We start from the raw sequence: 11,043 nt of genomic DNA on the forward strand, positions 1-11,043 counted from the left end.
CCCCGTGCCTCCCGCATCCCCTCAGTGCTGCTGCGTCCTTGCGGCTCCCTGTGCCCCTGCTGCAGCTCCCCTAAACCCCGCTGCGCCCTCCTGAATGCCTCCTAAATCCTTTCCGCGCACTCGCACCCCTCCGGTGTTCCCTGACATCCTCCCGCAATCATCCCTGCAGCCCTCCTGTGTTCCCTGAAATCTTCCCTGGAGCTCAGCAAACCTCCCTGCATCCCTGTATCCCGGGCATGACCGTGCATTTACTTACTCCCTGCATCCTGCCCAGCAGCAGGAGGATCTCCCTGCTCCCCTCCTGTGCCTCCATCCCCTTGCCATGGGGAGCTCGTGCTGCCCTGCCCCTGCCCTTACCCCTGCGCCCACGGGAGGGGATTTTCCTCTCTGAGAATGCACAGGTCAAATCCTGCAGGTGCTGTGCCTGTACCCATGGCTGTAGGGTGGCCCCCAAAGGGCACTGGCAGGTGGCTGGAAGGGAGGGAGCCTAGGGGATGGCAGTCCCAGGGCTGGAGAGCAACCTCACCTGAGCATCACACAAGTAGGGAAGACTTTGTAGGGTGCTAGGGATGGGCTGAACCCCAGCAGAGCCACCCAGCCCTGGGGCTAAGAGTGGTTCCCCTGGCACAGGGAGTGAATAGCATGGAGCCGGGTGGAGGTGGTGCTGCTCTGGGGCGTCCCAGCTCTGTGCAGGGCTGTGCTTTGCTGCGAGCAAGGAAATGATCCCGTTTGGTGTCCCAGGTTCACGTTTCTAACGGGGAGCGCGACCATGGCCACGGGGGGCACAACGCCCCCCCCCAGCATCCCTCGTCACACCAACCGCCTCATTAATGAGAAGTCCCCGTACCTTCTGCAGCACGCTCACAACCCTGTGGACTGGTAAGAGCAGGCTCCTGCCTTTCTCCCTCTTCTTCTCCTTGCATCCACGGGGCTGAGGGACTCAGTGCTGTGGAAGCGATGGCAGGCGAAGCAGCCTGGCCTCCTGTGCAGCTCCCAATGGGCTCTGAGTCCATGCTCCTGAGCCATTCATGCTCTGGCTGTCCTGACTGCTCTCCACCAGGCAGCAGCTTCTTGGGAAGCTTTAGAGGAGCCCAGGTCCTGGCAGCTATAACCACTGAAGCTCCTTCCTTGTCTTCCCTCCACAGGTACCCTTGGGGTCAGGAAGCCTTTGATAAGGCAAAGCAGGAAAACAAGCTGATATTCCTGTCAGGTAACCAGAAATGAGACATATTTCGTGTTCCCATGCGTGTTGTTAGGACCAGAGTTCTTGGCCAGATTGTAGGAGCAGAGCCCAGGAGGCCCTGCAAGTGTCCATGGCCCTGCTCCTCCATCTCTTCTCTTGGGGGGCAGCAGATGTTGCCCATAGCAGGGTTCCCCCCCGGCTGGGAGATCTCCCCATAACGTGTGTCCTGCTCCCTGCCAAGGGCCTTTCCTCACTCACCTGAGCTTGCTTTCAGTGGGTTACTCCACCTGCCACTGGTGCCATGTGATGGAGGAGGAGTCCTTCAAGAATGAGGAGATCGGGGAGATCATGAACAAGAACTTTGTGTGCATCAAAGTGGATCGTGAGGAGCGGCCAGATGTGGACAAGGTGTACATGACCTTCGTGCAGGTGAGGAGGCGTGGACAGGGATTGGACTGGCTCTCTCAAGTTGAGGTTCATGGTCATGTTCCTGTATGTGGGGTGGTCTGATGTATAGGTCTGATATATGGGGTGGTCTCTATGGGGCCATGCATGACCACAAGGGTGGAGAGAAGTGCGTGTCTGTCCTGCAGTGAGGCACCTTGATGTTAAAGAGCAGAAGGTGCCTCTTGTATGACCTTGGTGCCCCCGTGATTTGTCTCTCAGGCAACCAGTGGTGGAGGTGGCTGGCCTATGAGTGTCTGGCTGACACCGGACCTCAAGCCCTTTGTAGGGGGGACGTACTTTCCCCCTGAGGATGGAGTTCATCGCGTTGGCTTTCGGACTGTGCTGCTCCGAATTGCAGAGCAGGTATGGAGCAGGAATGGTGGAGCAGGCAGTGCTCAACCAAAGGGACCACGGGGAGATTGTGGCTTGATGGGTGACTGTTGAGGTACAGTCATGAGAAGCAGTGTCCCCTGTCAGAGCTTTGGCTGGCTTAGAGGTGGATTTGACCTGAAGGAGCAGTTTGGATTGATGCAAGGCAGGAAGCAGACAAGATAGGGAAGAGCTGACTTTCTCACTCTGCATCTTAGTGGAAGGAGAACAAAGATGCCCTGTTGCAGAACAGCCAGAGGATCCTGGAAGCATTGCTACACACTACTGAGATCCGTGTGCGGGGCCAGGAGTCACCCCCACCATCCGAAATGGTGATGGCCACTTGTTTCCAGCAGCTCTCCAACTCCTATGATGAGGAATACGGCGGCTTTTCCGAATCCCCCAAGTTCCCCACCCCAGGTCAGACTCTGGTGCTGAGCCCCACTGTGGGGCAGGCAGCACTGTGGGGCAGAGCCTACCCCACAGCCTCCCATTTTCTCCCTGTATTTCAGTGAATTTGAATTTCCTCTTCACATACTGGGCCCTGCACCGAACAACCCCACAGGGTGCCCGTGCTCTGCAGATGGCTCTGCATACTCTCAAGATGATGGCCCATGGGGGCATCCATGACCACATCGGTCAGGTAGGAGGGAAGCCGTGGGGGTAAAGCCTTGGCATGCCCAGGAGGTGTGGGATGGGACGTGTCCTCTTGGCCTTTGCAGGGCTTTCATCGCTACTCCACTGACCAGCACTGGCACGTCCCTCACTTTGAGAAGATGCTCTATGACCAGGGCCAGTTGGCAGCTACGTATAGCAGAGCGTTTCAGGTATGGCTGTGGCATCCCTCTGCTGTGGATCTCACTTGAATGCTGCCTGGGAAGGCTGGCTTGGTTTGAGGAGCAGCTTCGAAGCCTGTTCCCCAAGATGATGCTCATCCCATGGGCTTGGAGCAGGCCCCTACTCCCATTCATCTACTGCTGTTCATCCAGAGATGGAGCGCAAACCCGTGACGGTATAGCCCCAGGGTTTTCGGTGTAATGGGAGGCTACAGCCTTCTGGCTGGCCTGCAAGTCAGCAAACACATGCTGCTGCCTCTAGGTGTAACTCCAGGGTTGCTCTCCAGTGCCCATAGATTCCCATCAGAGATCTTACTCTGAATCCATCCCACATTTAAAATCCCTGGACTTTCAAATGTGTTTCCTCTCTTTTGAATCTCAACCTCCACTCTTGCTGTGTCTCTTGCCTGCCCCCTTGTCCTTGTAACACTGGTATCTGCCCTGCAGGTCTCTGGTGATGAATTCTTTGCCGATGTTGCCCAGGACATTCTGCTCTATGTCTCACGGGACCTGAGTGACCAGGTAAGTTGTTCCCCAACCTGGGCCAAAGGGAGCTGCTTACCCTGCCCTGGGATGTGTCTTGGGGCTGCTTTTCCCTGCCTCCCTTCCCAGCTGAGCTTGGTCTGGGGCACTACTGTGTCTCACTGTGGGCTGCCAGCTCAGCAGTGATGGAGACCTGGCTATAAAAGGTTTCTCTGTTGTTCTTTTCCCAGTCAGGAGGTTTCTACAGCGCAGAAGATGCAGATTCCCACCCGACCACCGAATCCAGAGAGAAGCGAGAAGGAGCTTTCTGTGTGTGGGCAGCTGAGGAAATCCGGGCTCTCCTTCCGGACCCTGTCGAGGGAGCCACAGAGGGGACAACCCTGGGAGATGTCTTCATGCACCACTATGGAGTGAAGGAGACTGGCAACGTGGACCCCATGAAGGTAAGGGCATGGGGGAACGGCAAAGCATCCCCAATGCGCGCAGGGTCCAACCCCTCTCATCCCGGTGGTGTTCATAGAACGGGGCTGTCCTTCCAGGACCCCCACCAGGAACTGAAGGGCAAGAACGTCCTCATTGTGCGGGGCTCCCCGGAGCTGACAGCATCCCGGTTCGGGCTGGAGCCGCCGCGGCTGGGTGCAGTGCTGCAGGAGGGCCGGCAGAGGCTGGCTGCTGCCCGGGCACAGCGCCCGCGCCCGCACTTGGACTCCAAGATGCTGGCGGCGTGGAACGGTGAGAGGTGGCTCTGGGCTGCAGGGGCCACCACGTTATTGGGGGCTTGTAGCAACGAGTCCTGATGGGAATGGGACACGGAGGTGATGGGTGGGCTGGGGTGTGGAATGCGAGAGCGCTGTGGGGAAGCAGACCCTCACCTGAAAGCCATGGGGCTGCCGAGTGTCGGGGTGTTGCTCTGGCTTTATTTTCTTCTCCTGTTGCCAGTAGAGAGCAGCAAAACTCTTCCCATGGCTCAGCTGCTCGGTGTGGGTCTGGGGAAAGGGATGGAGGTGGGGATTCAGGACCCCGGCAGGGCGCAGAGCCCATCTCACTGCTGCTTTAGCACGGGGACCATACCTCTGTGTCCGGGTGTCCTGCAACAGGTAATAATGCAGTGCCCCAGGCAGTGTTCCCATGGATATGAGTGCCTGGATAGAAGAGTGTGCAGCTGATGTGAGTTAGACCACGTCCTGCAAACAGAAAGACTCTCTTAAGCCCCATTTCTGCCTACAGGTGAAGGTTTAACTCTTGCTGGCTCTGCAGCGCTCTGCCCTGCTCTTTGGTCACAGTAGGTGACTTAGAGGAAAGAGCTGATGGCTGAGCCCTGCCTTGAACATCGGGGAGGGTGAGCTTCATGCTGAGCATCCTTTAGAGACAGTGACATCCGCACCGGTTCCTTGTGCCCGCCCTGAGCCTGTCCCTGTCCCTGTGCCTGTGCAGGGTTGATGATCTCGGGCTTTGCCCAGGCCGGGGCAGCCCTGGGCAGGCAGGAGTACGTGAGCCGGGCTGCGCAGGCAGCCGCCTTCCTGCGGAGGCACCTTTTCGACCCCAGCAGCGGGAGGCTGCTGCGGAGCTGCTACCGGGGCAAGGACCACGCGGTGGAGCAGAGGTGAGCGGTGGTACGGGGTGTCTGCAGCCCGACAGGGCACCCCCTGCCCTCTGCAGGCCACGTCCTCCTCTCCTGCAGGCAGGGCTGAACGTGGAGGGAGGGAGGCTGTTTGGTGCAGAGCTGCCTCCAGTGCTGTTTTGGACGGATTAGTGCCCTTCACCCAGTGCAGAGGAATGAAGGTCAAATCCTTTCCCATTCCTCATCTTGGCATGAACCTTCCCCTGACTGTATAGAAACCCCAGGCTCAGCTGTGTGATGGCACAACCACCACTTGTCTTGGACTGAGCTCTGCTTGGCTAGCAGAGACCAGTATGTAGGGTTTTGCTGGGTTGGAGAGCAATTCCCACTTGGCCAGTGTAGAGACCCTCATGCTCCTCCCCTGCCATTGCAGTGCTGTGCCCATCCAGGGCTTCCTGGAGGATTATGTCTTCGTCATCCAGGCTCTCTTTGACCTGTATGAAGCCTCACTGGATCAGGGCTGGCTGGAGTGGGCCCTGCAGCTCCAGCACATGCAAGACAAGCTCTTCTGGGACCCCAAAGGCTTTGCATATTTCTCCAGTGAGGCTGGCGATCCCTCCCTGCTCCTGCGCCTGAAGGATGGTGAGCTCGGGGACATGGCCATGCCGTGGGTTATGCTGTGGGGCAGGGGTGATGCCTGGCTGGAGGACTAAGCCATGGGGTGCTGACTCATTGGGTTGATGGAGAAGATATTGTCCCCTGCAGACCAAGATGGAGCAGAGCCCACTCCCAACTCTGTCACTGTCACAAACCTGCTCCGAGCAGCTTGTTACTCTGGCCAGACAGACTGGGTGGAAAAAGCCAGGCAGATCTTGGCTGCCTACTCAGAGAGGCTGCAGAAGATCCCAATAATCCTGCCAGAGATGGCCCGGGCCACTGCTGTCTTCCATCACAGCGTCAAACAGGTACAGGCTGGGGCTTCGGTGTCCCTTACATGACCTGGGTGGTGTGGGTGCAGTCACAGCTCTGATTTCTCCCTCCTGCCATCCATGCTCTCCCTGGACAGGTCGTTATCTGCGGGGACCCACAAGGAGAAGACACCAAAGAGATGCTGCGCTGTGTCCACTCTGTCTTCAGCCCAACCAAGGTAGAGGTGCCAGCCCTCCCTACTCCCTGCATAGCCACTTCCCATTGGCTGTCATCGCATTGCCTGCTGCTGCCTGCATCCTTTCTCCCAGTGCGATAGCACCCATCCTCCTCCTCCTCTGTCCTGCCTTCCTTTTGGGAAGCATCCTATCCTTTCCATATCCATAAGCACAGCCTGCAGAGCCATGGCTGAGCCCCTGCACCCCTCTCCCTGGCACAAAGCACTGGCAGCCCAGCCCAGGGAGCGGCTGCAGCAGTGGCTGCTGTCACTGCTGGCTGTTTACACAGCTCAGCCTGAGCCCAGCATCCCCATCCTGCTGCTTCCCAACAGCCATCCCCCTTTCCATGCTGCATCGTACGGAGATGCAGGCGCTCCTTTTTCTACCCGCCTTCAGCCTCCCCTCATCTCTCCTTCCCCACCCCAAGGAGCTGCCTGAGGCTGGGCAGCCCCGGGTCCATTCCAGGGACACAGCAGCTTTGGGAATCAACTTTGCCAAGGAGCTGGGAAAACATCACAGCTGTGTCCCCTGCCACCAATGCTCCCTCAGTGCTGGCAGGGTGCTGGGGGCTAAGCTCGTCTACAGGAGCACAATTAATTAGGTCGTTCCAGTAATTAATTCCTTATAAACCTCACGTTGAAATTCTTGCTGTAATGATAAAATGACATTGAGGTCACAGGTTTCAGCGGACCCTGTGACCGGAGCAGCCCTTTGCCACAGGCAACTGCCATGGGGCTGTTAATGCTCCAGGGTGATGCCAGTGGTTGCTTCCCTGGGGATCCTGGTGCTGGGTGCAGAGGTGACTGGATCCCTGCTCCTGGTATAGATCCCTGCCCTGTTAATGGTCTTTAGGGTAATTATGGAGGATCCCATTATCTCCTCAGCTGCAGAGCGCTAGCCTGTGCTCGCCTTCATCCTGGCCCCGCAAGAGGACCTTAGGGAGCTTGTGAGAAAAATGAATAATGAATTTCAGATTGGACATGAATTGGTAATTAATCACTCCTGGAATTAATTCCAGACAAAGGAGAGCGGGGAGGAGGCTGCGGGAAGAACAGGAGGGGCAGGCAGGGAGACAGGCTGAGCCAGCGCTGCATCAAGGCAGGGGCTGAGCAGTGATGAGGGGTGATGGGGGACAGCATGGGGCTGCAGCAGCCCTTATCCAGGACAAGGACGTGGGGACATGGTGACCCCATGGAGCAGCCCCTGCCAGGTCTGGGTGAGGCTGCATGGTGTTTCTGCTGGGTGTCATCCCTGGCTTTGTGTTTGTTCCTGGTCCATCAGCAGAGGATGCTGCACGCAGGGGTGGGAGATGTGTGTGCTGTGGGTGGCAGTGCTTAGTGTCAGCATCCCTTGGTGGCAGCAGGATGAACAAGTGGCAAGTGTGTCAGTGCTCGGTGGGCACCACAGTGGGTGCATCTGGTAGGGCTGGGGCAGATGAGAGAGAGCCATATACTCCCAACAGTGGGATGCTGCCGCTGTGCCTTGGGCTTTGGGAATGGCTGGTGTTTTGCTCACCCTTTGCATTTGTGTGGGCATCAGGCTCCCGGGTGGCTCCTGGCCTTTCCCTGAGGAGCCCACAGGCCCTGAGGCTTTAACAAACATTTTCCCTCTCAGAAAAGCTAATTATCCCGGCAGCCCTGTCATCACCCTGGCTGTGCTGCTCTGTCAGCTGGGAGAGCCCCCAGCCCATTGCTTGCCTGTGACTGAGCTTCTTGGGAAGCAGCTGAAGGGCTGCAGGGTGGGATGGGATGATGCTGATACTGGCATTGGAGCTGCCCCTGGGCTGGGTGGGTATCCGCAGGGAGCTGACTGCCTCTGGGACACTGGGTGTTGGTCCCTGCCAGAAAAGGGAGGCAAAGCTGCTGGGGATGGTGTGGATCACACACTCCTTCCAGTGCAGGTGTGATGGGGATGTTGCCACTGTGGGACCCTGGCAGAGCGCTGGCTGTGTCCCCTCGGCTCCCCGTCCGTATCCCTTCAATGGATGAGTGCATGGGGGATGCTGCCTGTGCTCTCCAGCTCTCACAGCTCCTTCTCGGGCAGGTGCTGATGCTGGCAGATGGAGACAGAGCTGGGTTCCTTTACCGCCAGTTGCCTTTCCTTGCATCCCTGGAGAGGAAGGATGGGAAAGCCACCGCCTATGTCTGCAGCAACTTCACCTGCTCCCTGCCCGTCACCTCGCTCCAGGAGCTGCGTGGGATGCTCTGCCCATGAGCCCTCTGCCCCTGAGGGTCTGAGACACCCATAATAAACCCACCCTCAGCATCAACTGCATCCTGGCCTGTCCCTGGCAGCATGGTTGGGCTCTGCTTGCACCATGGCTCTGGCAGCATCTCAGCAGAACCAGCTCTGCTCCCCAGTGCTGGCTTTGGGATGGCCAAGAGGTACCCACTGAGGAGCATCTCCTCCCCCTGTGCACACACGTTTGCTCCTCGCCTCTTTTCACCAAGGAAAAGGAAAACAAATTAACTATAAATCCCAGTGTTAATGGAGAAGTCAGATGGGAAAACTATTAGAGTTCCTATAGCAACCCAGGATAACACTGTCAAAAGCACCTGGATGACTTGGGAGTCAAGTGCTTCTGAAAGTGTTACCAGCTACAGCAGCCACAGTGTTTTTCCATTACAGGGTGGATTGTAACGTACATTAAGTTAATATATAGTGCGTGCAGAACCCCTGCTGGTCACCACAGCTGATGAAAACGTGCCACACGACTCAGCCTGAGCACTTCCAAAGAGCTAAACAGCTTGTACTGGCTTTGCCAAGGGTGCAGAAACCCAGCTCAGCTTGAGAAAGCACATTTCTAAGTCTTGTTCTGTTTGTAACAGGGCAGTGCCTGCATCCACACCAGGATGGGGTTTGGGGATGCGCTGTTCTATGTGGGTGCTGATGCTGGGGTGCTTGGGGCTGCCTTTGCTTGCATAATGTTTCAGTAACAGCACAAGAAATAAGCCCTAAAACCACCTTTTGAGCAGTGTTTGAGGAGGGAGGGTTTGCCCTGAGCTTTCCAAACAAAACCTAGGCTGGACCGAGGGTCTCACCCAGCCTCACTGGGAGCTTGGCTGCATCCTGCTGATGCCGGCCATGGGGATGGCACTGTGGGATCTTGGCAGAGGGATGTAACCCACCCTTTCAAAAGTGGGATGCTGTTGCCAGCCACACAATCTCCCTTTGCTGCAGCATAAGCATTATCCTTCCCTTCCTCCCTCCCTCCCCATCCCTCCTCCCTGCTTCCAGAGGGGTGAATACTGTGTTTTCAGCATCCCTCTGACACCCCAGGGCTCCCCAGCACAGCATCCCGCACCCTAGGCAGCGGGATGCTGTCACTTGGAAGCAGAGCGGCTCTGAACCGTGCTCCTGTTGGCTTTCCAATGGGTTGTGCCAAGATCTGGTGTAACCAGCCAGGAGAAACGCATTTGAAGTCAAAGAGGAATTTTGCACCTCATCTTGTGAATGCTTTCTACGCCTGTGGAAGAGGAGGGGGGTTTCTTTTCTCTCCTCTCTTGGTTTTCAGAGCTGAAGTGTTTCTGGAGATCCAGCTGAAAGTTGCAGTTGTGGCAGATGGGTGGCTGCTCTCCTCTGGGTTTGTCATTTTAACTTGGCATCTGTGCTGCTGGGATTGATTTGACACCCATCCGCACGAGCGCTGGGACCGACTTGGGACTGGGAGAGCATCCTCAGAGAGCAGGGCTGGTGCTGAGCACCCATGGGGAAGCCCAGATGCCTTGGACCCCATGGCCAGCCAGGCCCATGTGCAGCAGCCATCCCGGAGGTGGCACGGAGCTGGGATTGATGTGCTGAGCTTGTTTTGGTGCCTGCCAGCCCCTTGTGGCACAGGCACAGGGTGCTTTTCTCCCGCACCGTGTTGCTTGTCAGCACGTCCCTGTAAGCAGCCGCTGGGCAAATGTGTGCTGAGAGCCAGTGTCAGGATGAATCGGGCTCACCTCTTGGGAGAAACACAACAGAAAGGGAAGAGCTCTGCAATAAACAACTGATGTGGTGGCACCTCGGTCCTCCTGGTGCCACTGCCTCGCTGCTGCCTGGGTACCATGGCCCCATCCAGTGCAGCCCCGCGTTGTCTACCCCATCCCTGGGGCCACCTGCCTGCTCCTTTGGCTTTATGGCCATGGCAACGGGTGGTTTGAGTTCGGTTGCAGCACTCCCCTCACCGATCCTCTCAGTGTCCCCCCGGCCAGGCTGTGCACCAGGGCACCCATGGGTGATGCTCCTCCTTGGGAGGTGCTGCCAAAGGAGGGCCTGGCTGCAGAAGCTGGGCACAGTTAAACCTTCCCCGTGCTGCTTGCTTCCTCGTCCTGTCACTAATGCACTGATTTCACCCACTGATTTGCTGCAAGTGTTGTATTCTGGGGTGATTAACGGGGGACAGGGCCAGGCTGGGCTCTTGGCAGGATGCTGGAGCAGGCTCTTGGTGCTCAGGGATCCTGTGCCATTTCACGGTATCCATTTCCCTGACCCCTTCCCACATTCCCTTTGGTGGCAGATGCTGGGGACTCTCCGTGGGGCAGCACCAGACCCCTTTTCCCCATGGATGGGAAGGCTCAGGGCGGCAGGAGGCAGCATCCTGCACTCCCCCTGCTCCTCTTCAGCTGCAAAGTTGTCAAAATGAAACCCCCAAATGCATCAAATCAATCACTGTTGTGCTGCTTCTTCCCCCCTAAACCCTGGGGTTTGCCATTAGGCAAGCTCTGGGGCTCTGAGCTTGCCTGGAAGCCCCAAGGGCTGTGGATGGCGAGAAGTAGGTTTTCCCCTTCCCTCTTTCCTTCTTTTTAATAAGAACCCCAACATTTTCAGCATCTCGATGTTTAATGCCTATGCTGGAGGGTTTGCAGTGCACCCCGTTACTCAGCCCACTGACACCCATAGTACCCTTTTGGGGTGTCTAGGGTACATGGAGGAGGTAGCACCGGTGGCTACCCTTGCTGCTCTAATGAGGCTTTCCCTCTAATTAATATTCCCTGGCAAAGCCGGCGCTGGTTCTGGGTCTCGGCTTTTATCTCT

General features: G+C 57.2%; 1 protein-coding gene across 3 annotated transcripts; it reads left to right on the forward strand.

Annotated features, from left to right (window-relative positions):
• The first annotated feature begins 404 nt into the window (after positions 1-404).
• SPATA20 (spermatogenesis associated 20) lies at positions 405-8,293 on the forward strand. 3 transcript variants are annotated; one of them, XM_062623520.1, is made up of 16 exons: positions 405-879; positions 1,146-1,210; positions 1,458-1,612; positions 1,850-1,993; positions 2,218-2,419; positions 2,512-2,642; positions 2,722-2,826; positions 3,283-3,357; positions 3,549-3,761; positions 3,858-4,050; positions 4,753-4,921; positions 5,313-5,521; positions 5,645-5,844; positions 5,946-6,026; positions 6,909-7,012; positions 8,068-8,293. In XM_062623520.1, the coding sequence occupies exons 1-15, from the start codon at positions 770-772 to the stop codon at positions 6,972-6,974; spliced, it is 2,118 nt and encodes a 705-aa protein (XP_062479504.1). In that variant the 5' UTR covers positions 405-769; the 3' UTR covers positions 6,975-7,012; positions 8,068-8,293. The 3 variants fall into 3 exon arrangements, with proteins under 3 accessions (XP_062479504.1, XP_062479505.1, XP_062479503.1); XM_062623521.1 differs by lacking the exons at positions 6,909-7,012; positions 8,068-8,293 and adding an exon at positions 7,639-7,842 and having other exon boundaries at positions 407-879; XM_062623519.1 differs by lacking the exon at positions 6,909-7,012 and having other exon boundaries at positions 411-879.
• Positions 8,294-11,043: the final 2,750 nt, after the last annotated feature.

The sequence above is a fragment of the Pezoporus occidentalis genome, unplaced genomic scaffold, assembly GCF_034315485.1.
Source record: "Pezoporus occidentalis ecotype Australia unplaced genomic scaffold, CSIRO_AGI_Poc_V1 ctg254, whole genome shotgun sequence".
Taxonomy (NCBI): Eukaryota; Metazoa; Chordata; class Aves; order Psittaciformes; family Psittacidae; genus Pezoporus; species Pezoporus occidentalis.

What these genes read in the sequence shown, in the direction of transcription:
- SPATA20 (XM_062623519.1), top strand. Translation starts at nt 770, where the DNA reads ATGGCCACGGGGGGCACAACGCCCCCCCCCAGCATCCCTCGTCACACC. An exon ending in CAAGCTGATATTCCTGTCAG is followed by an intron (nt 1,211 to 1,457) that starts GTAACCAGAAAT and finishes GCTTGCTTTCAG; the next exon opens with TGGGTTACTCCACCTGCCAC. An exon ending in GACCACGCGGTGGAGCAGAG is followed by an intron (nt 4,922 to 5,312) that starts GTGAGCGGTGGT and finishes CTGCCATTGCAG; the next exon opens with TGCTGTGCCCATCCAGGGCT.